Source organism: Scophthalmus maximus, chromosome 10 (assembly GCF_022379125.1).
Source record: "Scophthalmus maximus strain ysfricsl-2021 chromosome 10, ASM2237912v1, whole genome shotgun sequence".
NCBI lineage: Eukaryota > Metazoa > Chordata > Actinopteri > Pleuronectiformes > Scophthalmidae > Scophthalmus > Scophthalmus maximus.
The window spans coordinates 18,239,061-18,264,451 of record NC_061524.1 but is presented as its reverse complement, the minus strand read 5'-3'; the positions used below and the strand labels follow the sequence as shown (position 1 = coordinate 18,264,451).

The following is a 25,391-nucleotide window of genomic DNA, read 5'->3' as shown; positions in this document are numbered from 1 at the left end:
AAATTGAAACTCAGACAAAAAAATGGTCTTTTGTTGTGTAATTAGCATAACGGGACAAACACTGGATATCTGGGATGACTGGCAACACGTGAGGCATAAGGGACACAATTAGTGAATATCAATGATGTTGGACCCAATTTAAATTGTTTAGGCAGTCGGGTCCTAAAGTATATGATCAATGAGAAAGTACATCTGTCTAGCAATATATCTATGCTTATGTATGTATGCATTTTGTGTACTATATACACATATATTTTAATTTCTTTCAATTCAATTTTTCTAAATCCATTTTAACAAAACGTTAAAAACAAATTTACGTTATAACGTAAGTGATTATGTTCAATTAAAAAAAGACACAATTTTGATAATATATCTTTTTTTTCAAGCAAATATCCCTATATGTGTTTTTTGGGGTATAATTGGCATATATATTTAAATTTGCCACCCCTAAAAGTCATGACACCAGCTTGTTGCCCCAGGAACATTTCTCTAGATCCGCCCCTGAGGGCCAAGTCACAGGATCGGTATCTCATGCGTCCCATCAAGTGCATCTACGGAAAACGAGTGAGATCAGTCCTCGAACTCGTTAGAACATGTTTAAACACAAGACAACCCCGGCGTTCGCGAAGGGCCACTCGCACAGTGAAAGTGAAATCCGGCCCAATCGACTTATGGTGCGATACATGAGTATGAACTCAATCATTTTTATTGACTTCAATAATAGCCATTGTGTCTACATGTGTTTGTTGACATAAGAATGAATGTCAATAACAGTCCAGCAAGTCTTGTTGCTTCCATCCTCTCGTCTGTTCTCATCGTATGATTCATCAGTTACTGGTTTGGTCTATAAAAAAACATAAAATAGGGATTTCTTAGTATTTTTCTAAAGGTATTTTATTATTTATTTTGTCTAGGTCTAAATGCAAGTCTAAACTTTTTGGATAACGCAACGGCCAATAGACCTATACTGCAAGCTGACATGTTTCAGTATCAAAGAATGGTCTATAAAATGGCCCCAAATTGTGGCTCAGCATCTGAGGCACTGCATGCAAACAACCCGGCCGATGACGGAACTGGACCACGCTTGGCAGCACTCACCTCCCCGTGTGTCGGAAGGCGCGTTGTCGGCGTTCCCCGTCGCCGCCGACAGGCACCAGCAGCGCAGAGCGAAGATCAGACAGGCGAAGTCCCCCCTCCGCCTCCAGGCTCTCGTCATCGCTCCTCGGGGGTTGAGACCCTTTCCACGGGACGGAGACCGGAGCAGTCCGCTGTAATGTGGCGAGGGCGGACTAAACTACAACAACAACAACAACAACAACAACAACAAAGGGCTCCAGCGCAAGACGAGACTCCAGAGGGAATGTCCCACTCCGGGGGAAGGAGCTGTCAAAAACTTTTGCCCGCAACACCGGCCGTGTGACCGGAGACGGCCCGCGGACGCGCGTACAAGTGCATGTGTCAGGCAAAGGGGTCCGCGCGCGGAGCTGCAGGGAGCGGTGACGGGCCGCGGCGGGGAGCGGCGGAGCGGACAGCATGGGAGGATGTGGAGGAGCGGTGGGGACGGACCTGGCCGTCCCCTCCCGAACCACGGCGGCCACGCTTTGCCATGTGCGCCCCGGTCTGCGCTGGGTCCTAGAGCCGGGACAATTCGATTCAGTCCGCGGTTTAATTCAAATCTTTTAGACAGGATTCAGTGAAACCCAAAAAAACCAAACAAGTAACCTAACCCTAACTCAAAGCAAGAGGTATGTAAAATGCACCATAGTCGGATCATTTTCAGAGGTCGATGGTGACGTCTTTCTGGGTTGCGTTAGGGGGCGCAAACCTGATCAAGTGGAATGAATTGGGGCCTATGGAGTTGTAGTCCCAAAATGTAGTGTTTATTAATTCATATTTCTCTATGTTTTGGGGGGGTGGTTGAAGAATTTTTCAATAGGAATCGATATTTGCCTTCCCAGTGGTGGTGAAATTACCCTTTCCGTAAATTCGAAGTATTTGTCAGACACTTACGGAATTCGCCATTTTGGCGTCATCTGAGCCTTTTGTTGTGTGAGCATGGAATTGACACCCTGATCATTTAGCAGCATTAGGCTGTCAAACTCTATGATGCTTCTTGTCATTTAACCTTATTCTGTGTGCCTAAAAATATTGATTATAATAATAATAATAATAATAATAATAATAAAAAAATAAATCATCAAGTAACCAAACAGCATACATTAGCAGATTGCTGGCATGATATGGGCAAAAGTCTTACTTCATTGAAAGAACAGTTAGGTTATATGACAAACAACAGAACAAGATGCGCAGGAAAAGCTATATAGCAAAAGCAAACCATAATTCATAACAGCAGGAGCGGTGTCTGTTCGGCTTTTTAAAAGTGAGGCTACAGATGAAATTGTTGTTCAGAGCAAAACGGTTTTGGACAGTTTTGGAAATGTGATGCTCTTTTTGCCCGAGAGACACTTAACACATTTTAGCCCTCAGTTTATTTGTATGAACTGAGGGGCAACATAACAACCAATGTCTTTCGTACTGTATCCATGGTGAGGATTAGAATTAAAACATGTATTTGTTTGTAGTAGTTATAACAGATCTACCTCCTATGTGTCTCTGGCTCAGTCTCAACCGCTCTCAACTAATCAAGTGGATCCACAGTGGATTAAGATGATCAACCTCTCTTCTAACTCCCCCGTTTTAAACTGTGGTGGATGAAGCCTCAGAAAAATAGGCAGCTACCTAGTTTAACCGTGGCATTGTTTAGGAGGTAATTTTGGCTGGGAAATATAGGGTTGGATCACTGTAATGAGTTGTGTTGAGTGAAAATAAATGATTCAGCTTCTCATCTAGCGTAGTCAATCAAGTAATTGGAACAACTTTGAACTAGGATTTGAAATGAAGCTGTGTGTGTGTGTGTGTGTGTTTATAGAGTGCTTGTCTGCACAACACGGCTTTGGTGTGAGTCATGTTGAGATGAAATAAAAAGCAATTCATTACCCCATATTGTATATTCAAAACAATATTCAGCAACCAAAATTGTGTGTCACCCCTCATTTTGAAATACCACTGGGATTGTCCGATCCTTCTCTCTATGTGTCCAGAGATAAACACACTGGCACAGACGAACCCCTGGTTACGTGGTCTGGTTTAGGGTCTTATCTTTTTCAGTGTGTGTACGCTGCAGGCAAACGAGTCACAGATGTCATTGCGCATACGTCACTTCACTCCACAGGCTAGAACAGCAAGAACAGGAAAATGCCTCTATAATGCCTGAGCTGCTGTGTAGCCTACACCTGTGTATTTTCATTTTCTCTCTCAAAATTTTAATTGAACTATACACCTTCAAAAACACCTCTGTTTGCTGTTTTTCACAAAAATTCATTCATTCATTGGGAAGAGACTACAATCACAATGCTAGAGCGCAGGGCTTCTGCTGGCCATGAGGCTAGATGTTCAGATTAAAATGGGTGCCGGTAAAAAGACGAATGACTTAACACAAATCAGTGGCACTGCTTCCACTCATACAATTAGACCTGTGCTCAGCCACTGTTCTCCGTCCTGACAGACATATCAGCCTCAGCCTCAGGGCGTGTAACTCAGTCCAGGCCACTGTCTTGCCAGTCAAGTGGCCTCAGAGCACACAGTCCACATTATGGAGAGATAGCTATGTGACACAAAGACACGTGATGCCTCGGAGAGAGAGAGAGAGGATGACTGACAGGAGTCCTTTATTTCTTGCATACAACTGCATGTCAGTCTGTGGTCATCATCTGGAGCATGGGCTACATGGCATGGGGGCAATTCTCCCATGTGGATTACACTTTTTGAATGGCCTTGCTGGTAACGTAGGCATCAGTAAAGTCAGTAAGTAGCAGCACTATTTTACAGTACATACATTATGTTGCTTGCTATGGACCATAATTGACAGTAAAGGGAAGTTAAAACACAGCAGCAAAAAATCAAATTCTAAGTTGATTCAACATTTAAGCTGACATTTTGTTTGGGGTTTAAAACGCATTCAGTATTAAACTCCCGAGCGATCCACTCACCAACAGTCTGCCACAACAGAGTGTGTTTGTCTGAGACCCGCGGCACATGCCCTTCCCCTGTTATCTCCTCCTCCCTGCAGACTCTGCTTAAGATGTCAGTCACCTCTACAGGCTACATGTGGACTTGTGGTCCCAAGCTGTGCTCAGAAGTCTCCTCTCTTATTACAATGTCATCCCTCGTTTGGAGTGCTGTGACAAAGGCCCCTTTCACAGGCGCTGCGCGTCTCCTGAGTTCGATTAGCTTGGAATTCCACTGTTCCGGATGGGAGGTTCCAGAGGCCTTGAGGCAGATGGGAGGCCAACGACGAAACAAGGTTCTCTCTCCTTCGCAGAACTGCACCAATGACAGAGTCAAGGTGATTCGCACAAAGCACTGAAACTGAATTTCCCTAGAAAAATGACACTGCGTCAACACAGAACACCCTTGGATTTCTTTTATTTCATTTCGAAATACTTGAGATCAGAGCAGAACTGTAACATAGATAAGGAATAAAATCATGAGGAAAGAAATTAGCAGAATTATATGATTAATCTGCACTGCATTTGATCTGTGGGTGTTAATTTGAGCAGGGAAGACAGATTACTCTGCATTAATATTTCAAACTCTTCTCCTTTTTTAATTACCAGTGCGTCTGTCGTTGGTAGGTGAGGGCGCCGGGCTCCTTTCAGTGTCTGCACAACATCAATTATCTTGATAGCATAATTCAATAGTCCTGATGCCATATAGAATTTTCAAATGTAGAATTATTTTACAGTGTAATGCTCAACCATATTGCTTATTTTTTCCATAATCTGCCATTGTGGCAGTGTTAAGCAGAAATATCTACATGTGTTTTGGTCACATGTCAACTTTTCTGTATGTTAATGTTGATAGGTCGTTAATTATTGGATGTGGGTCCAATCGTTCAGTGGGTTTCTTGAGAAGTTCAAGTGCCCCCCCCCCCCCCCCCCCCATAAATCAGAGAGCAAAAAGCAAATTATATTCTAACAGTTAATAAAGCCACTAGTTTCATTTCAGTTTTGATCAGAAAGTGGTAACGTGATTTATCAGCCCTGTATTGATACTTTGGTGCTTGCCAAAGCTTGTTGAAGACAGTCTGAGGAAACCAAATTTTTGCTTTAATAAGCGATCAGGCTGCAAAGGGCAAAGGTGAAAGAGGTCATGTAACTGGGAGTGTTATTAAAATTAACACAACTTTACAAGCATGTTAAAGATATACATAGACTGTAACAATACCGTCATTAATAACAAAGTATATTTTAATATACTGTACTGTACATGGAGAAAAGAGGGTTGAAATAATTGTAAATGATTCTTTTTGATAAATGATTTGCATCGTCTTGTGTTTATCTTTGCAGGATCTGGTCCAGAAGTCTCTGCAAAACAAGAAAAAACAGCAATGGTTTCGATGACTTACTACCCACCCCCACCCCCCAAAAAAAGACAGAACAAAAACAAATCTATCTGCACTCGGACCTCCCTTCGCTCAATCTTGAGAGCAGCTCTGCAGCACACAGGCGCGACACCTGCTGCTAAATTGGCTTTCACTTCAATCAGCCCCGCTCCTGAGGTGGTTAAGCTCGGTTAGGGGGAATAATTCTAACTTGCTATCTGACCAAACACCCTGCTATGCAATCACCCTCCTCTTACAGTACCACCAAACAGCTGGAATCTCATTTCAGCCAGCGTTCATAACCCCCCCCCCCCCCCCCCCCCCACTTTCAGACCCTACTATGAATCTTTTCTTTGTGCGTTTTGGAGACCCTTTCGGCCGAGAAAATGAGACCGTGTTTATCAGGGAGCAGCACGCTCCTTTACTCCCGATCTCACTCTGGTTGAGTCTGGCTAATAGTTTCATTTGAGAGGTGTCAAGGTCACACTGGCATCTCAACAGTCGTGCCTGCTCCATTTCCCCGAGGAATGAAACATTCTTTTTCAGAGCCATGGCTGCTGTCATTAAACCAGTCAGTGTAAATGTACTGTAGATGTGCTGTTTCCTTGTAAATTAAAGTTGTTGAAAAAATAATGCAAAACCCTTTTTTTTCAGAGGATACATCTATCACAATGTCCTAGTTCACACTAAACACTGGCAAATGAGAGCGAGGCCAATCGTCTTTAGATTATCTTGAAAAATGTGTGAGTAAAAACACACACACAAACGCTAACACGCCACCGGAAGTTCCTATTGCTGTGTTATTATCTGTGAAACATCTCTTCACATTTCCTACTTGTCATCTGACAGTGAATTCATTGTTGTGTTGGGTTACAATGAGAGAGTGAGTGAAGGCTCGCCCACTGGTGAAACTGAAAGGATCCAACACGGCCTGCCCTAAATATATCATGTATTCACCAAATGTTGCCCGTTGAAGCAGATTCTGGGCAACATGTTAGCAGGGCCTAAAATAAACGATTTAATAAGTGAGCTTTGCTTCCCTAAGCCAAAATTACACACAGGCCCACAGAGTGAAATGGGCTTAAATGTGATGCAGTAAAGGTTTAGTTGTGACATGAATTATAAGAAGCTTTAGTATTTTTTCTGATTCTGGTTTTGAAGAAAGCTCCAGAAACTGAAAAGTAAATGATGTCAGGAAAGTGAAACAGACCCAAATATTGATTGCACATTTAATTTGGCGACAGTCCAGTGTTATGAATGACAGAGGACCCAGATTTGACAGTCAAACAGTGACCTCTGCTGGACGACAATCAAACTATGTTTCATAACTATGAACGGTGCTTTGATAGCTTTTGATGGTTCACTTGCTCACATTAAGTTAAATAATCAAAATAATGTTAATAAATATGTTTTCTGGTCCTGTTTATTTAGTTTTCTGTTACGTGTCTGTCTTGTAACCTCATGTTGTAAAGAAGTGTTCCCCCCCAAAAAAATACTTTATTGTTGCCATAACATATACTGTACTATACTGTACATAATTAGGCAACAAGTTTTCAGCCTGGTTTAGTGAAAAGTGTATATTCATATTGTCTGTGTTCTGTGTAAAGGTTAACTGTAATATCATGTGTCAACAGTGAAAAGCAAGAAAGAAAAATTTAAATAAAAAGTTTAACCCATCTGTCCTCCTCCTGGGTGATAAATAAATGTGACTAGGCCACCATGACCAACATCTACATCTCCAATAATATTCTGATGAACACTTTGTCTTGCAAAAAGCATTCAGATTTGAAAATGCCACCCTGTTGCAATGGTTCACAGCATGGGCTGTATTTGAACATAGTGTTATCAGTGGGATTTTGTTTTGTTTGCTCTTTATGTTCTACTGAATTACTTTTGTCATACAAAGATGACCGTTTTCATGTACAGCAATCAATGTTTTGAACTCGTTTTCTGTACCAAAAATAATATATTTTTTTACCTTTTTAAAGACCTCTGCTCGCAATCTGTTGGTCTGTGACACAACCCTCTTTTTCTCCTCCTCCTTTTTCCTTGTCACCTCTGGCAGCTTGTTGTAAATCCTACAGACATTAAAAAAAGGCAAATTCATACAGGGCCTGGGAATATGGTATTGAAAGTCTGAGGGTGGCTGAGCTATGCCAACAGATTGGCATACTAGAGACAAGGCCTTATCTAGTGAGACCACAGCCTGCAAAAACCTGGATCCACTGATAAACAGGTCCCACACAGACTCCTTTTTCAGTCCCACAACGACAGACAATTTGTTCAGAGATTCTCTATGTCAGATAGTGTCGCTTGTGAAAAAAGATTACAATGGGCAGCCACCATCTGATCAGGTGTGCCTTTCTAGATAAGGGAAGAAGAAGAAAAAATAAAAGAAAAAGGATAAGGTATACAGAGGGAAGCTCATATCTCTACTCTTGAACTATGGGGATCAAAGTTGCATTGTACCCATGCAGTATTTGCTTGTGTTCATGTGGGTTTGTGATATTTGTACACAAACCTGCATGCATGGCAGAAATGACAAGCAAGCTTAATTGATTGTGCTGAATAAAAAAAAATACAACAGCGGGTGGGGAGAGACAGGGTGATATCATCTGACGTGCGTTTGGTCTGGAGAACTCACCGTCTGGACCTCAGCTGCATCTCTCTGCCTGATATAGACCTCTCCCTGGGCTTGAAAAGGTTATCTAGGACACACACAAACACACACACACACACACACACACACACACACACACATTGGAATAACAAATAAGAATTAATATGTAAATGATACTTGAATATGTAAATGAACACTGGGCCGTATGTGATCTCTCTTTTTCTGACAGTTACTCACTTGAGTATTCACACATCCACACTTGGACAACTTCAAACACAAACACAGACACACGGACACAGACACACACACACACACACACACACACACACACAAACACAAACACACACAAATACCATATCCAGTCCTGTAAAGTCTAACTATTATGTCTCTCACAAATTGAAATGAACTGCCTGACTGCTGCTCTTCAGGTCAACAACCCCAAGACTCTTCGTTCCTCATCAGACTTCAGACATGGGACCAGTGTGAGGTTTTTCCTTATTCCCAAAGTCCTCCATAACCTTCTGGAATTTTAAATTAAATTGAGATGTTATGCCTCTCTTCTTTAATAATGTTTTACCGAAGGGTTGAGCAGTCACATATTTATTACAGTTGGAATTGCTGCAAAGACGAATAGCTGTACACAATCTGCTGTGATGAATGTGTGAAAAAAACATGCTATGACGATTTTGAATGCATTTAAGAAACTCCAGTAGTGCCCAGACTCTGTTGAGAATCTGTCAAATTAGCTTAAAAAATCACATATTTCCTAAGGAGCACAGTAGATAATCAAATATGTCAGCCAAAGCAGCTGAGAGAAATATTGAATGTGGTGTGTATGCTCACTTCAGTTCAACAAAGATGTGTCAGAGTTTTTAAGTCTGACAGGCGTAGTATGAAAAATAAATTAAATAGGACTGACTGAATATACTGTATAACAACATATCTGCACATACATCATTATCTGCACCTCGATTAATATTAAATGATATTACAAAAAATCTTAAGAAAAAAAAGCCAGATGTAGATACACACTGTTATTGCGTCTCTCTGTTATTTTCTATGAAAGGTTTACAACATTTTGGGTGACAACTGCAGAATAGCAGGCTATTTTTGTGCCTTGCTGGATAACATTTTAAACACATTTTGCAACATTTGGCAATTAAATATTGTTTCTTGGTCAGCATGCTGCACGTTTCATTGTGTGACATTGTTTGAGCTTGCATGGCTAAAGTAGAAAAGAAACCATTAGAGAATCATTGCATTGCAGATGTGTATCTTATGCATGCAGAGCCTCAGAGAAAAATGCATGAACTGATCTGCAATACTTGATAATGGCCAGCAGAGAGCAAAGTTGGATAGATACCACTAGACTATAAAGGCAGCATTATGTCAAATCACCCCCCTTCCCCCCAGATCTGCCGAGGTTGTTGAGGTTAGAGTGAATCATTTGAGACATGATGAAGTCTGACCACATGTTGGCTTATTTACCTTTTTAAGGATTTTAATGTTTATCGCTATAGATGTAGAGAAACAACTGATGGGAAACATGGTAAATGATTGATCTGAGATGGGGGCTTTAAGAACTTAAAGTACCGGGCAGTGAATTGCATGCCGTTGTCATCGCACTTTTCCTTCTACAACGTCCATGTCTTTCAAATGACCAACAGTCGCTGTGGTAGCCTACAGAAACCTTCTGAATCACCTCTTAGAAAGAAGGGTGACATATCCCACTTAATGACTTACCTCCACTTTTCCAGGTTCCAGGCAGTTATTCAGAAGGACTTACCACTAAGTGGATCGGGTGTGGTGCAGTTCCTCTTCAGTTTGCCCTGATCCTCCCCGAGGCCCTGCACCAGGTCTGGATTGGAGTCCTGCAGCACTCTCCTTCTCCTGGATCTCTGCTCCAACCTCTTCACTCGACCCTGAGATCGGCCGATGAAGTCAGGCCTGAAGAGCTCCAAAGCCTCCTGGGTTGGGTGAGAGTGGTAAATACAGTAAGCTCCTCATTGGTGAGAAGAATACTCTTCAACATACAGACACTAATCCTGAGGAAAGAGAAAGAAAATCTCCACCGGGTTAAAATCTATTCAAAACAAATAAATCCCAAATCTATTCTTTAACCTTGGAGAATCCTCTTCACAGCCTTGAAATAGCTAGGAGGTGCAGGCAACATGGTAATATTATGCTCATCTTAAGTGGGGATAAAGGTAAAAGAGCTTTACTCACAGGGGGAATGTGAATCCTGAAAGCCTCACAAACCTCACTGGATCTTTGCCCCACAACTTGTAATATTAACAGGATATAAAGGAAAATTGGAATGAAATATAGTAGGAAAATGAAAGGAATAAAAAAGGGAATCTTGTAATAATAAGATTTATTTTAATCCCCAAATTACTTGGCGGTGTCAAACATAAACTAAAGCAAAAAGAAAAGAAAAATTGCTTCCAGAAAAATCACCCCCCAAGACATGCCGCTATTGTTATGATAATGTTCATTCCAACAGTAAACACATTAAAATTGTCTGTGTGGGTAAATCTTAATTAAAATAATCAAACATATCCTCCCTGAGGTTCCACATGGCACACACGAAGCACTTTTCTACATTGATCCTTATTCTTCCTATACTATTAAAACAACTGCTTTTCATGTTATTTCTCAACTAAATAAATTACTTTTATGTAGCCAGTCAGGAAATGTTGTATTTGCATCCTCAGTGGCTTCTTAACTTTGCCAGATCAAAGGCAACAGAAGGAGCAGAAAGTTGGAAATGATCAATCAGGGACTCGCATTGACTTTTTGCTTTGCTTGAATCTGCACAAATGCTCTCATTAGGAAAATGAACTAGATATGATGAACATAAATAAATACATTAAAACTGTTTGAAAAATTAGGTTTGGACAAAAAATATATTTAACACAGAATCAGCTTTCATCAGCAAATGGAGTCGTGCAGATGCGTAGGTTGTCATTAGGTTGTTAAGTATTGATTCTGGAGATCATCCTTGGACAGGAGGGGAGAAATTGTCTCCCCACTTGTATCTTGTGACCTATAATTTCCATACATGGATCATGTGATCGTCTGAACGGTCATGACAAATGAGCAGACTCCATCCATTGATGCAGGTCATTGCGCAGGTCAGACTATGAGGAAAACAATAACTCTTAAAGATCACAGTCAGGTTTGTTTTAGAGCACTCTACAGTATTTGTTTCCATTGTGCGGTATATTTCTTGAAAGACAAGTAATTATTCAGGCAATCTAATAGAAATTTGACTCCTACTTTGAGGCTGAGAGTCTTGGGTGTCCCATGTTCTTCTCTGATGTCCGTCACTGTATGCTTGCTCCCTGAGTCCACTTAAGAAACGTATAGAGATGTGAAATAGATGTTAAATTGGAAAGTCACATCACAGGAAACAGGAAAATGAACACAGCTCAAACTGACCCTTACAGACCCCCACACCACTCATACACACTACCCCGACAGCTCCTAGTGAAACAAAAGCCAGAGGGAACATGAGTGTGGTCTATGAATAATGTAAAAGACGACATCCATCCTTCACCCATAACTGCATTCCTCTACCTTTTTATGTAAGTATGTATGCATTCAATACGCTGCCATAACCATGCAGTGGGCATGTAAATAGAGCATCACATGCAAAAAAAATTATGTTGCTGGTCGAACAATTTCTATAGGGTATGTCTTGCCCTTTATGAATCACAATAAATGAATCGAACAATTAATAAGAACGATGTTTAACATAGAAAAAAAGCTGTGGGACTATGCAGCAAATAAATGTCATAAAGTGGCGAGAGTTGTTTGATAATTAAAAGTGTTGCTTTTCTTGCGAAAGCCCATGTAACACATCAGGCAGCGACATTTTAGATTACATTTCAATCCTATCAGCTGTGACATCCACTGACAGTTGTATATGCCTACTCACTGCATGTAAAGTACAATCTATGCTCTATATTCTGAGTGTTATGGCTAACTTCAATATCAAAACATTCGTTCACGTTGCCACCACACCATGCCATAATGTTCCTCTGCTGGTAATGATTAAACCCCTAACAACAAATTACATTTCCTTCATAATATGTCTTCAAAATACAAACACCATATGGACATTAACAAGATTAACTTGATCGTCATTGGAGGGGGTCTTTTAAACAGAAACACATATTAGGAAATGTGCTTTAGGCAGCCCAGTTCACCTGCATGCCGCACGGAGGGTCAGCTTCCTCCATGTCCTCAAACATGGCAGCCCCTTTGCCTGGCTGACAGGTGTGTGTTCTTCACAGACAAAAGGAACCGTCTCATCTGTTAGCTTATGCTAGCATTGGTATTGGAAAAGGGAAAACAGCTAGCTGAACTAAATTGGATGGTCCCAGTGATAGTGAAATGATAGATAACTGGTATAACTGTTACTGTGAGCTGTAGAGGTGCTTTAGTTGTTATCTTTGCACAAAGCAAGGCGATTTCCCACTTCCTACTTCTTATTCCCAGTCTCTATGCTTAGCTAAGTTAGGCTAACTGGCTGCTGGTTATAGCCAGGGGTGAAAGTAAATTTAATCTACCCCAGGGCATTCCGCAATGAAATGTAGTAGCAAGCCAGTTGGAAAATATTGCCAGGGGGACCGAGGGCATGCTTCCTCGGACAAAAAATTTGTTTGTCCACCTTATCATAAACATGTAGGTAAAATATTGATAGTTAACCAGATTCAAAAGACAGATTCAAAAGACAGCTTTTTGTTTTAGCTTCTGCATGATTATTTGCAAATATCTTAGTCTCAAATTTTAGCCCCTGGTCACTTTTTTGAGGAAATATGTTAATAAAGTAAAGGACTGTACCGGCTTACTTTCGACCCTGTGGGATCCAACTTTGGAAGAAAACACATTTCACAAAATATGAAACTATTCTTTAATGATGGCACAACTTAATTAAATAGCTAGAAGACCAAAAAAGCATGCACTTTGGGACTTGTACACTGTGTTAATTACCATATAAAGCATCCAGAAGTGTCTGTCACCAACAATTAAACAGGAATTTTCCTCTGTGGTAAAAACCACAATGTATTTCTTAATACATCTCTCATTAAAAAGATTGATCTCATTCTAACTTTCGTACCAGGAGATCCCGAGGAAAATTCTTAAAAATCATGCAAATACAATCTATCTTTAGACTTGCAATCCATTGTTAATGTATGCAGTAGCAGTTTCTAACTTGAATTTTAAATAGAAATGTTGGTAGTCAGAGGATAACTGAAAGCATTTGTTCTTAATTTAAATCTAAATCAAGTTAGCGTGTACATGTTCCAGTTGGGATTTATTTTAAACATTGTGATTGTAGTGTGGTGGGTGGGTGTGGGCTTATTAACAATGCATGAGGTATTAATCAAAAGGTGAGAGGAAGAGTGAAAAAAATTATACTCCCCACCCTCAGAGATCACCCTGGTACCCCAATCAGCTTACTGATATGCCTTGGAAATGTGATCTTATCCATGATATCTTTAGAATATATGAGTCAGTGAAAGGAATATACAGATCAATTGGCATGGATACTTTAGAGTTTCACTTCTGAAGCAAGGTGATGAAATTCATACCTGGGCCAATATTGAAAGTAGGCTGCCTGAGCCTGAAATTGCTCTGGGAAGGGAAGGCTGCCTCATCTGCATTCCCCTTTTTCCTGCCAGCCTTTGTGTATGAGGGGCTTGGCCCTCTGAATGACAATAATCCCAAAGCAGAGTTGTGGTGCTGTGTGTCTGAATCATCAGCCTTGTTGGTATAACCATTAGCGTGCGCTGTTAGCTCAACCTTGTGGCCCTGCTGCTTTGATAGAGGGCTGATGCAGTGACCCAAACCCCTGTCTTGGCCATTGGGCTTGTTACTGTCCAGCATTGAGGCTCTGGGTCTCCCGTAAACCCTTTTGGTTTTGGCTGGTCTGGTATCTGTGGAGGATCTGCAGCAGGATGCGACACCAATGCGAACAGACAAGGTGGATCTGTACAACGCAGGTTGACCTGCTCCTCTTCCCTCTAGTTCCACAAGGGAAATGGAAAGTGACTTGTCTAAAAACACAACAGAGCTAGTGGACCTTAGAGGCACTTCACGATGGATATAAGACCGGTAGGAAGGCAGTGAGGACAGGTTCATTAATGAGCCACCTAATACATCTCGCTTTAAGTCACCCTCTGTGTAGCTCAGTCTGTGTTGTACAACTTGTGCATTCCTCCTTGCTGGATCTCTCACTAGGAATCCATCTGCTGGTGAGAAAGATGGTCTGACCTCATTTGGTGTCACAATTGTAGGTTTCTGTTTGCCCACGTCCGGTTGGGGCTTTGAGACTCTCATTGTGCTCGTGGGTAAAAATAAGGTTCCTCTCCAAAATGTTTCTGGTAGGTTTGGCAAGTTGATCCCTTTACTGGAGATGATGGATACACAGGGTCCTCAGAGGTGGAAAGTGATGGTAAAACATTCCGGGCTGCAACAGTGATGGAGGAAAATGCTGTCTTTGGACTCCTTCCCACCACATCTGGGACACTGAATAGGTTGGAAAATCTCACAAGATTGACTATTTGCAGTCAGAGTAGTCGAACTATGTTAGTGCTCTAAGAGACACACTTTCCTTCTCTTGTTGCCCCTGCCAGACACACCATGACAGGACATTCCTGTGCAGTGAAGCAGCAATGTGCTTACTTGAGACCTAAGAAAAGACAGAGAAAAGAAAAAACTTCATATCAGTGTGCAATTGACTCCTCTACAAAGTGAAAGATTCTATAACTCAATTGAAACCAAGAGAGACTGCAAATACAAAGATATTAACCACCTTAATGTGATTGGAAGAACTTATTATCTGCTCCCTTGCTCGATCTGTTTCTGTTGCTGTTGCCATGACAGTGTCACAACTCGCTGGGCTGCACTTTGGGACAAATTATCCATGACATTTAAAATGAACAACTCACATTTGTCTCGTGCAAAACACTGGATGTCTGTTCTTAATATCAAAATATAAATAAATAAATCAGACAGACTTTGAACTCAGACTATACATTTAATTAGATGTACCTTTGTTCTGCTTTTGTACACACCTTGCACACCTTAGTATTTTTCACAATAGCACACGGTAATTGAGCACAGAGTGCAATGTATCCACCCAGTATTTGCATAAACACTGTTTAGTAACGTTGCAGATCATGAGACCTTGAGTAAACAGACAAATACGCCCACAGCTGTTTACATCTTTGATATTACGTTTCAATACTTGGGGTTTTCTGACTGCAGACACCCACTGACATTGACCAGCTGTTTTTTCTACTACATGAAACTACAGCTTTCATGTCAATGGAAACAGTATTTGTGCTAACACTTCAATATCGCATTATTCAATTCCCTTTATCATTCCATCATGTACTCCCTGTTCAACTCCAGCAATCAACACCCGGACAAAAAATCTCTCTCTTTTTTTTTTCTTCTGCTACCCAGCTCAGCTCATGATGACACTCCCAACGTGGTTATCTGCTTTGCTTGCTGGCGCATTCTGGATTATTCCTTAACACCAAACAATAGCTTAATCGTTTATGCCTATTGTTTCAGAAGGCACCGGATGGGGTTTTATCAATTCATCTTTAATCATGATATACCAAGTGCACTACTCTGACGTCAGCTGATGCAAAGCCCCAGTACCCATTACTGTCAATAAAACTGAGATTAAAACCAATGGTGTTATAATTTACTCTTAAACTTATCAAGCATGCAGAGCCTTCACTCTACGTTATACAATGTCACAGTGAGACCTTGCAAATTGAAGTCATGTTGTTGGCCTGTTAAGATGTTTGCATGAACGCTGGAGTGCACATAATACAAGAAAAGCAATTATGTTTACCCCCTGTGTTCCACTTTGAGGTGAGTCACATGGGACCGGAATGCAGGCTTGAATAACAACACTGAAATATAAATTTACACATACACAGCCCCCCCCCCCCCATTTTTCCTTTATTTGTGTCCAGCCAGCAAGTATAGTTAGAGGAACAACAACATTTTTATATGTTGCACGAAAGAGGGGCATATATGGGAGTTTCTTATTGTTAGAGAAAGGTTTTAAAACCAGGCTTATAGTGCATCGTTTAAACTGGGGAATAAAAAAAAAATACTCAAATGAACTCTGAAACACTGGAAAAAGGGGGTGACGAGTCTTTCAACTAAAGACGAATGCTTTTTTATGCAGTTGACATAATACACTGGTATGTACAGTATTTGACAGAAATGTAGGGCATATATTATATGGCTAAATGCGAGATGGGATAGATGCGATTGTGTAGGTTTTTCCTATTTTGTTGCATATAGTACAGACATACAAACAGGTAACAAATGGTCAATCTGTGTAGAAATTTGTTGATTTTTTAGCTGACCAAAATACACCAGCTAGATTGTCTGTGGAGCTATACACTGGAGCTGCTTCCAGTGCAAACCCTTCGATCATCTGGTGGTGTTGGGGTGACTAACACTGGTGTTGCAGGATCAAGGAAACCACACGACTGATAAAGCCGTAAATGAGATAAACGTAATCCAATGAACAGTCGAAGAATAGCATTAAGATATGATAAGATAAGATATGACAAGATAAAATAAGATAAGAATTACCTTTATTGATCTCCAGTATAAAGAAAATGTTACTTTGTCACAGCATCACAAAGAAAAAAAGTAATAAGTAATAAAGTAATAATAGAAAATAGGAAACAGAATCTAGGAAAACAGAATGTTGGGTAAAATAAGATAAAATAGAAATACTATGAACACAATGTAATGTAGCTGTAAAAAATTAGATAATTGTGCAGTGTGTGATTTGTAATGGAGTCTTAGACTGTGGGTGCTGTGGCGTTGTGCAGTCTGACAGCTGACGGCATAAAGGAGCCCCCTGAGTGCTTTTAAAATATTAAAAGCTAAAATGATCCTGATGGTGAGGCCAAACAAACACTTAGAGGGATCCTTGATAAGATAGAATAAAAAATATAGTAGATTTCAGGGCATCCCCTTGAGAAACAAAACTCTTGCAAGGCTGGATGGCAGCTCCTGGTGCAAGAGCATACAAGAGCAGTGACTGTTTCGTAGCATGACATCACAAAGTGATGGTTAAGTTAAAGCCTTATGGCTCATTTCAAGATGAAGTTTCTTAATGGGCATTTCCCTGAGCTGATACTTGCTGAATTTATATGGCACTACTATATAACTACATGGCAGTTTGATGCGTCAGTCTAACATTCAACAATATGTGACTTTTCATTTATCATCCACCTGTATATACAGATTCATTTCACTCCTCTCTTATTTACCAATTTTCGTAAACACTATATGACCAATATGACCAAAAGAAAATTTTGGTCATATTTTCCATGTTTCACACTGTGAAAAAGTCGTATGAAATTACCAGAATCAAGAATACATTGATCTTCCTCACAATCATTTTCCATGTAGACAAAGCCTTATATAAAGGATTGAACATGTGCCCTCATTTATTGAGTTGATCCAGCTGTAAATAATTGCAGATCAGTGCACCTGCTAGCATATAGCTTAAAAAAATGTGTCCACAATTAACACACTATTTACGCCTGTTGGAGTAACATTTGGTAAAAGTGTTTTTTTGTGGCTGTTTATTTAAAGATGAAGGCCACTGGTAGGAACAATTTGGTTTGGGGCTCAGAGCAAAACAGACTGCTGAAATATTCCATCCATCCATTATCTATACCACTTTGGGGCTGGGAACAAAACCAGCTAGCTGAAAAATTCAGAAAGCTTACTTTTGTTAGTTTACTGTGGTACTGGCATTGGATTAGTTTGACATGAAAAAAATAAATTATCATCCTTCAAACGCAAACATTATGCACCTCCCACCAACAGGTCTGTGAGATGCATAGGAAAATATGCAAGACGTGTGTTTGTGTAAGAAAAATAGAAACAAATGTGTGTTTGCGAGCGACAGATAGAATGACAGCACCCAGACACTGAACAGGGTTTGTACTTGGCTGATGTGACTGTCTGCTTATTGTTGCGTGCATGGAAACCGTTGACTGAATAAACCTTTGTGGACCTGACACTGGCAGGAACAGGGAGCGAGGCCATGGGACCTACATGTGGTTAGGAAGCAGACGGGCTGTGCAGAGCTGTGGGTATATGAAAGATGAAGCCAATGAGGCTTAGCGAGGGAGATCTTGGACAAAATGCTGGTATTCAGAGATGTCGTATGTGATGGTGCGAGCAGAGGTTATTTTTTGTCATGGACTATTCTTATTACTTTAAGCGCACATTGTCTTTCATTTCTCTGCAAAGTCCTTTTTTCCCCACAATTCAACTATTTTAGTGAAAACAAAAGCCAACAAATTATCTTGGAATCACTACAATGTATAATTTCCAAATATGCTCTTGACGAAGGTTAAATTACCTTCTGAGCACACGTGTTGTTGTTCAGTGCATCAGGGATCATAATGATGATGGGCATACAACATGCTCCAATGTTTTATGCTGCAGCAGTTACATAGTTACAGCAGTGTGTCAGACAGAGTCAAGCGTGCTTTAATGGTCCTGACTGTGGGCCACAGGAATGTGGTCACATGGGGCATAATCTATTTAAATTCCCAGTAGGAAAATATACCAGTAGCCTCCAGAGTTATTTGTACTAACGTAACAATTATCCCCAACTGAAACAACCAAACAAAATATAAAGTTTGTACTTATTAACAACTATCTATCTACTAGTGCCACATCTACAAGTGACTTGTACATAATATATAAAATAACTGGTACTTTTGTAAATATTTGGCTGAAATGCAACACTTTCTTTGTCCTGGCTTTTGACTCTGCCTTCTATTTTATTTATTTCTAATCATTGAGGAAAACAAGTTTGACATACACATATAAAAACAAAAAAATTGTATTACAGAGGAATATTAGAAGCGTAATTCTTAGATCTGCCTTCCAACCTCTATTGTTCATAGTGCAAAGGCGTCTTACCTCATAAAGCAGAGTTTCCAGCTAAAGACATCAACTGTTGCACCTCTCTTAAGAACAGATATATCCACTTCGTTCAACAGAGGCCACAATGTGAGCTCGCCTGCACTCAGTCCGGAGCACGACAGATCTGCAAACACCAGGTATCCAAGATTGACTGGTCTTTTCTAAAGCCCCATGGGAAACTCCTCTCGGCTGACAGGAGTCAAGGATCAAGAAGCATCCACTCAGTCAGTATGTTTATACAAATGACCCTGTGTGCTTACGTTAGATGCCTGCAAGCTAAGAGCTAAATATGCACTGTAAACGACAAGAGGGCGAGTCTCTGTCCTTGGTAGAACTTTAACAGTGACCACTCTTGTGAACGGATCTTGATATGGTTCAATTAATTCATCCTCCTCTGGAGCAGGGATGCTGGTTGCAGGTCACCCACCAGGGACCTCCGGAGCTTCCAGCAGAACCATTGGCCTTGTCCATATGAGTTGAACCCCCCCTAGGTAGACAGCTCAGTGAGGCTGTCTACCCTTGTTCCCTCCTCCTCTGTCCCCAGGGCCCAAGCTCAGGTAGCAGAGCAGGTGACAAGCTCTCAGGTTTCTGGACTTACATAAAAGATCCCCACTGCACAAGTGGAGTCAGAGGCTCACAGCAGCTCCTAAAGTTACCTAAGTGATGCAGCAGAGAAAATAATTTATACATATATGCTGATGAAATAATTTAAAAAAAGGGTTGTTTGCAATATAAGTCCTTTCTGCTCAATATTTTACAAAAATATTCTTTAAAGAGACACATGCATCTTCTTGGTATAGGCAGACCTGGTTGTGGACAAAACAACAGAGAGAAGAAAAAAGAAAAAAGAAAAGGCAAAACGATTAATACAGGTCTAGATAGGGTACAACACTGAAAGTGCTGAAAGTCTTCCCTCAGTGGAAGCCAGGCAAAGTAAGGTGAAATTAAACATCACAGTAAAGTACAGTGAGGTTACGTTTTCTCAATGATAAATAACCCTGTTACTCAACTGCAACCATAAAAGCATTGAGGTATATTTCACTCTTGTCAGCACCCAGGACCAAGTGGTTTTGCTCATGTGAATGCTGAATGAAGCAAAGTGATAACCACTGAGTTATATATCCAGCTATTAATATGAGTGATGTGCAACACTATCAACTGTTTGTGAATACAGGTGTTCACAGTGATCATTTGGTAGTCATGCAGAGTTGATGGGATATATTTTTTAATATTAATCATGAATAGTTTTATTTAATGGTTCTGTTTTTTCTTTTAACATAGTATGTTTGAATGTTTGAATTTCATTCCATCTCCGTGCTGTTTTCATCTTCATACTAATGGCTTACTTATCTAATTGTTTTTTAATTAAAACTATGCACAGAGACAAAATTGTATAAAGTTGCTTGTGTTATATATTGTCCACGTTGAATGTTAAATTCATACAATAAACACTGCACATAAAACAAAGCAAACGGTAACTGATAATAATATGACTGGAAATATATGTTTCTTAACCTCTCAATGACCTATTATTGAGTTCTGTTCCAGTTCCTGAAAATACTAATTGATTCTGTTATGTGACATATTAGAGCTTGAGAGTTTTAAGAATGTAAGGGACATAAAAACAAAAAATGGATTTTTCTCACCATGCCTTTAGAAATGTGGAGTCTATTCCAGGCTGAATCTATTGAAATCCTCATCTTGTGTCCATCCTACATCTCCCAAAAATGTCCCTTTGCATTTTATTGCCACTGTTTCAAGTTTTAAGGGTATTTGTGCATTCACTAGGGTGGTCTAAAGTCATATTTGCTCCAAGCTCTCACCTGCCCTGTTGTGTTGAGTATTTCAACACTGGCATAGTTTTAATAACGCAATCATAAGGTAAAAGAAACTCCAGCTTCATCCAATCACAAAAGGTCAACTTCTTATCACTGGAATGTGGCCTATTTTCTTGTCCCAGGCCTCCCTCTCAGCTTAAGTTACCACTGTCACTTAAAGCTTGCCCACATGCTCAAATGATTAAAGCTGGGCTTGAATAAGCAGTGTAAACTGAACTGTGCACTTAACAAAAAAGAATACCATTTTTTTCTATTCCACAAACTGTCTTCTTTTTATGAAATCAACACCTGCTGTGTATTGGGTTTGAAAGCATTTTCAGTTATTATGAGTCAATTTCGGACCAAAGGATGCAGAAGACTGGAGGGCTGAAGCAGATGAGAAAAGAAATGAATTGTTAACAATGTCTTTTGGTTTAAAAGATGGATTGTTTTTGCTATGACTCTATTGTTGGAACAGTGCATCTCTGGTGGAACAGGTGACTGCAGGGGGGCAATGTGGCTGGAGGCTGAGCAGGGCGGGTGATAAAGTGAAGATCCAAACAGAAAACTGCGAACAAGGATAACAGAGGCAAACTGGGAACTCAGGAATAGAAATCTCACAGGGAATACAGTAAGCAACTGGAGGTGTCCATGACATTTGTATCACATAGCAGACTGAACGATGTGGTGGAGGCTAGAGAGATGAGCCGGAGTTTGAATATAGCAGCAGGTTGAAGAACGGTGGGAACAGGAGCAAGGTAACACTAGTAACACACACACACAAACACAAACACACACACACACACACACACACACACACACAAAACTTTCCTGTGCCAACCCTGATTTGCAGTAATTCCTTGAACCTCACCCTTACTTACTCTCCACAAATGTAATGCTTCACTCACTCAAATAATGTTACCTCTGAATTTTTTATTCCAAAAATTCAAAATAAATAACTGGGAAAACAATTTATAAACATATGAAGTAGACAGGGTTGAGGTGTACGGAGTGAGGACAGATGTGTTACCTCATTCATCCAGAGGTTCACATTCATTCCTTTATCTGCAAAGTAATCCAAAAATTCTCTTCTAGAATTCAATTCTTAAATTTTGTGTTATTGTTGTTGTTGTTGTTGTTCATAAACACACAAAAAAAACCCAGAAGGCATGAGGAAGTCTCTTGGCAACTAAATAACACTTGTGTTCATTCTCTGATAAAATCTGAGGAGGAGGCAGATGGATTTTTTATAAACTTGATTTCACAATAGCTTGCCTAATTTTATAATTATGCAGAAGCAGCAGAGTGGCACAGAGCTGCATGACTGTGAAGGGCCCGGATCCAGAGGATGTCAGTAAGCACCTGGTCCATGGACAGTCAGTGTCTGAACAAGACATTGATGCTTGCATCTACAGCTCTATGTTGCAGCAACAAATTATCCCCCAGACATCTATTCACAAGTTAACAAACGGCTGCTGCATCAGTGGCAGCACGGTGCAACTCTACTGCTGTGGCTCCTGACTAGCAACCAACCAACATCCAACCAACCACTCACTGTATACCTAACACCTTTGCCTGCTACTATCCTCCTATTCTTTAGTCCCATTACAGAGCTAAAGAGAACAATGTAGCTGAAAATACAGTAAATGGTTAGCACAATGACACAATTAATATAGCTAATAACTAATATCATGTTCATTGGCCTTGGTTCCAATTTTGAGGACGACGTTGCACCAAGACTGTTTGTCTTCATAAATATGTTTTCTCTTTTCTGGTGGAGGCGTGCATCTTTCAGGGAACTCAATGGTAAAATCAGCTGCTGTATTGTGTCCCTCATTGTTGCACATGAAGAGCTCTGGCAGAAAGTAGAAAAAGTTGAATCATCATCAACTCAGACAGAAGCAGCATATAGTCTTACCTGCTCATGAGAGTGGCAGTCATTTCACTCTTTTCTTTCCTCTGCCACCGCTACTCAACATGCAGTTGTGTTTATATTAAAAACCGCTGAGGCAGAAACAGCAACTGCGTACTTCCTGAAAACAGCTTAATGGTTTACCAGGTTAGTTAAAAATTACCATAAAATATTAATAATAAAACAAATGTCAGTAAAACTTCAACTGGGGTCAGCAGTGGCTACTACTAGCAACTAAACAAAATTAAAATACAAGGCAGGCAAGTGTTTTATTTCTTATACCAACTCCACTTCCTGCAGAAAATGAAGAATTATCAGTCTGAGCAAACAGATGTCATGGAAAATATTCAGTGTGCTGGATGTGTCCTGTTGATCTTTAACGACACTCTCTGGGTTACAGTTTAGAAATAAATGGACAAACTCGAAGAAACAATGACAAATGAGGCCACAATCACAAAGTCAAAACTGTGAACTCATCACAGGCAGAGCTGTTGAGAGAAGGAGGATTGTGCCTTATCAAGTTTGATCAAAACATGTTTTCGTGTGAAACCACAAACAAAATTGTAACAGTCAAAGCCATAGACATGCACTTGATTTGCTTCATCATAATAAGGTTGAAATGCTGAATAAATGGTGTGAAAAAATATCTAGTTTTGTAGATGTGAATCTAGGACTGCTCTGAACCATATTAGAATATTTTTTGCTGATGAATTGTGGTGATTTATGTCCTTTTCAGTTGCAGACATGAAAAGGGATCTGAAGCAGTCACACAATCAAATTTCTGCCAGGACCGTGGCTGTGCTCTTCCCTTCCATGTGTATACATGGATAGCTGGAGGTAAGGAAAGCACACCTCCATACCCTTCCATGAGCCTTCAAGGAATGTGAGGCAGTGAGAGCAGCATCAGCCCTAGCGCAGAACAGAGCAGTCAACATTGACAACACATGACATTGCTTAGGTCAGTTACAGCATGAAAAGGAGGTGCTGGGGTGGAGGCAGGACGTGAGGTGGCTTGCAGTGGAAGCAGGAAGAGTAGGCAGGCTAAAGCAGCTTAAATAGAGAGCGCAATATGAGCTTTGCCAATTGAGTACGTACAAGAGGATCAGCCAAGCCCCCAGCTGATGTGTGCTGGCATAGAGATCTCTACTGCCTGATGTACTGGATCATGACTGAGCTTCACTTGGGGCACTGCTTGAATTTACACTTTGCTCAATTTCCTAAATTCAACATAGAGGCCAGAGAATTGATCCTTGATGTACTCCTCAGTCTTGTGGAGTCCTTTTAAGGTTGAAATGCACAGTGACAGAATTCAGATTTTTTTTTCTTTAATTAAAGCCCCAGTGTGTAATTTTTGTAATATTCTTGCAGCATCGCGTGGTAAAGTTGCAAACCACAACCAACTGAGCAACCGGCAGGGGACACTTTATGGTGGCGCACAGCTGATTCCATTTCTGGTTTCCGGCAGTGCTGAAAATTCAATGCGACGTATTCTGGACTGTTTTGCGCAACCGCATTCAACACGACATAGCAAACATGGAGACTTACATGGAGGTCGGGTCCACCTCATGTAACTATATTTAAGTCATTCAAATTGACGAAAAAACATTGGTTCTTTGTTGCAAGTGATTATGCATATATCACAAAGTTATGGACAATATATTCATTTTCTGTGAATAAGTTCTTCTAAATATTACACACTGTAGCTTTGAAGGGCACATATTATGCCCCCTTTTACACAAGTTACATTGGTTTTCAGGTGTGTGCACTACATGTCTTTGCCATTCCATGTCAAAACACCTCAAGGATCAAACCACACATCATCCTCCTCTTTCTGTATAAACAGCCCTGTGAGACTATGGTCGATTCCAGCGCTTGCCTGCTCACATCTTGCCCCCCTCCCTTTGTGTACCGCAAAGCCCCGCCTCGATCCGCCTCGCTCCGCCTGGCTCCTCCCCGGGCCTGCTGCGCAACTACGGCGTTGCGCTGCCATGACAACAGTCGCACGTGACAAGGCACAAACACGACAGAGAGACCCGGGAGGAACAGCGAACATGTTCTCCATAATTACACACAGAACGATAAAGATATGTATCGCGATAGACATGTTATCAATAGAAAATGCGTTTGATAGAACGTTTCGATAATTTTTTTGTGCTCGTTGGAAGAAACCGGAGCAAAGAATATAGCTACGCCGGCCGGCCGCGAGTCTACCTACGCCGGCCAGAACACTTATATCGTGATACAGTTTTCAGCCATATCGCCCAGCCCTAGAGCACATATGATCTTGAAAACGTACATTTGCCTCCTCCAGGGCTTCGCCTCGGACAGTTGGAAAGGCTCCGTCTGTCAAAAAGAGATGGGTTGCCAGTCCGGCGTTACGTTGGTCTGTACATCCAACAACAGAGCAAACATTATTATATCTTTTGGCCATGCCCGCGGTCGTCGTTCGCTTGCGGGGAGAAAATTATGGCGTAGACACGATCTGTTTTTCTGCACTTCAAGGGGGGAGGCGCTGCTCAGGTTGGGGGCGTGGTCGCCACAGTAGCAGGAGTCAACTTACGTCACTTGACGCCCGGTCTGTGAATGGCTCGTTTA

At 40.8% G+C, this 25,391-nt stretch overlaps 2 protein-coding genes and 1 long non-coding RNA gene across 9 annotated transcripts in view; 1 reads left to right on the top strand and 2 right to left on the bottom strand.

Annotated features, from left to right (window-relative positions):
• adam12b (ADAM metallopeptidase domain 12b) overlaps window positions 1-2,267 on the bottom strand; it is a 78,305-nt gene extending 76,038 nt beyond the window's left edge. For 2 of the 4 annotated variants that reach the window (XM_035605718.2, XM_035605720.2), the window contains exon 1: window positions 1,099-2,267. In XM_035605718.2, the coding sequence (XP_035461611.2) occupies window positions 1,099-1,216 (118 nt within the window). In that variant the 5' untranslated portion in view covers window positions 1,217-2,267. The remainder of the gene's footprint in view (window positions 1-1,098) is intronic. The other 2 variants (XM_035605719.2, XM_035605721.2) reach the window with 1 other exon arrangement.
• Window positions 1,612-7,140, top strand: LOC118283584. Its single transcript, XR_004784601.2, has 3 exons — window positions 1,612-1,745; window positions 4,130-4,405; window positions 5,409-7,140. It is a non-coding gene; the product is annotated as an uncharacterized LOC118283584 (long non-coding RNA).
• LOC118283583 lies at window positions 3,697-22,917 on the bottom strand. Of its 4 annotated transcripts, none has more exons than XM_035605722.2 (7): window positions 22,803-22,917; window positions 13,664-14,763; window positions 11,343-11,416; window positions 9,850-10,030; window positions 8,088-8,151; window positions 7,422-7,521; window positions 3,697-4,383 (listed from the first exon to the last, which is right to left on the bottom strand). In XM_035605722.2, the coding sequence occupies exons 2-7, from the start codon at window positions 14,409-14,411 to the stop codon at window positions 4,162-4,164; spliced, it is 1,389 nt and encodes a 462-aa protein (XP_035461615.2). In that variant the 5' UTR covers window positions 14,412-14,763; window positions 22,803-22,917; the 3' UTR covers window positions 3,697-4,161. The 4 variants fall into 4 exon arrangements, with proteins under 4 accessions (XP_035461615.2, XP_035461616.2, XP_047190859.1 ...); XM_035605723.2 differs by lacking the exon at window positions 22,803-22,917 and adding an exon at window positions 19,065-19,628; XM_047334902.1 differs by lacking the exons at window positions 3,697-4,383; window positions 22,803-22,917 and adding exons at window positions 5,148-5,426; window positions 19,065-19,586.
• Window positions 22,918-25,391: the final 2,474 nt, after the last annotated feature.

What these genes read in the sequence shown, in the direction of transcription:
- LOC118283583 (XM_035605722.2), bottom strand. Translation starts at nt 14,411, where the DNA reads ATGAGAGTCTCAAAGCCCCAACCGGACGTGGGCAAACAGAAACCTACA. An exon ending in CCAAGACTCTCAGCCTCAAA is followed by an intron (nt 10,031 to 11,342) that starts GTAGGAGTCAAA and finishes CACCCAACCCAG; the next exon opens with GAGGCTTTGGAGCTCTTCAG. An exon ending in CACACCCGATCCACTTAGTG is followed by an intron (nt 8,152 to 9,849) that starts GTAAGTCCTTCT and finishes TGTGTGTCCTAG; the next exon opens with ATAACCTTTTCAAGCCCAGG.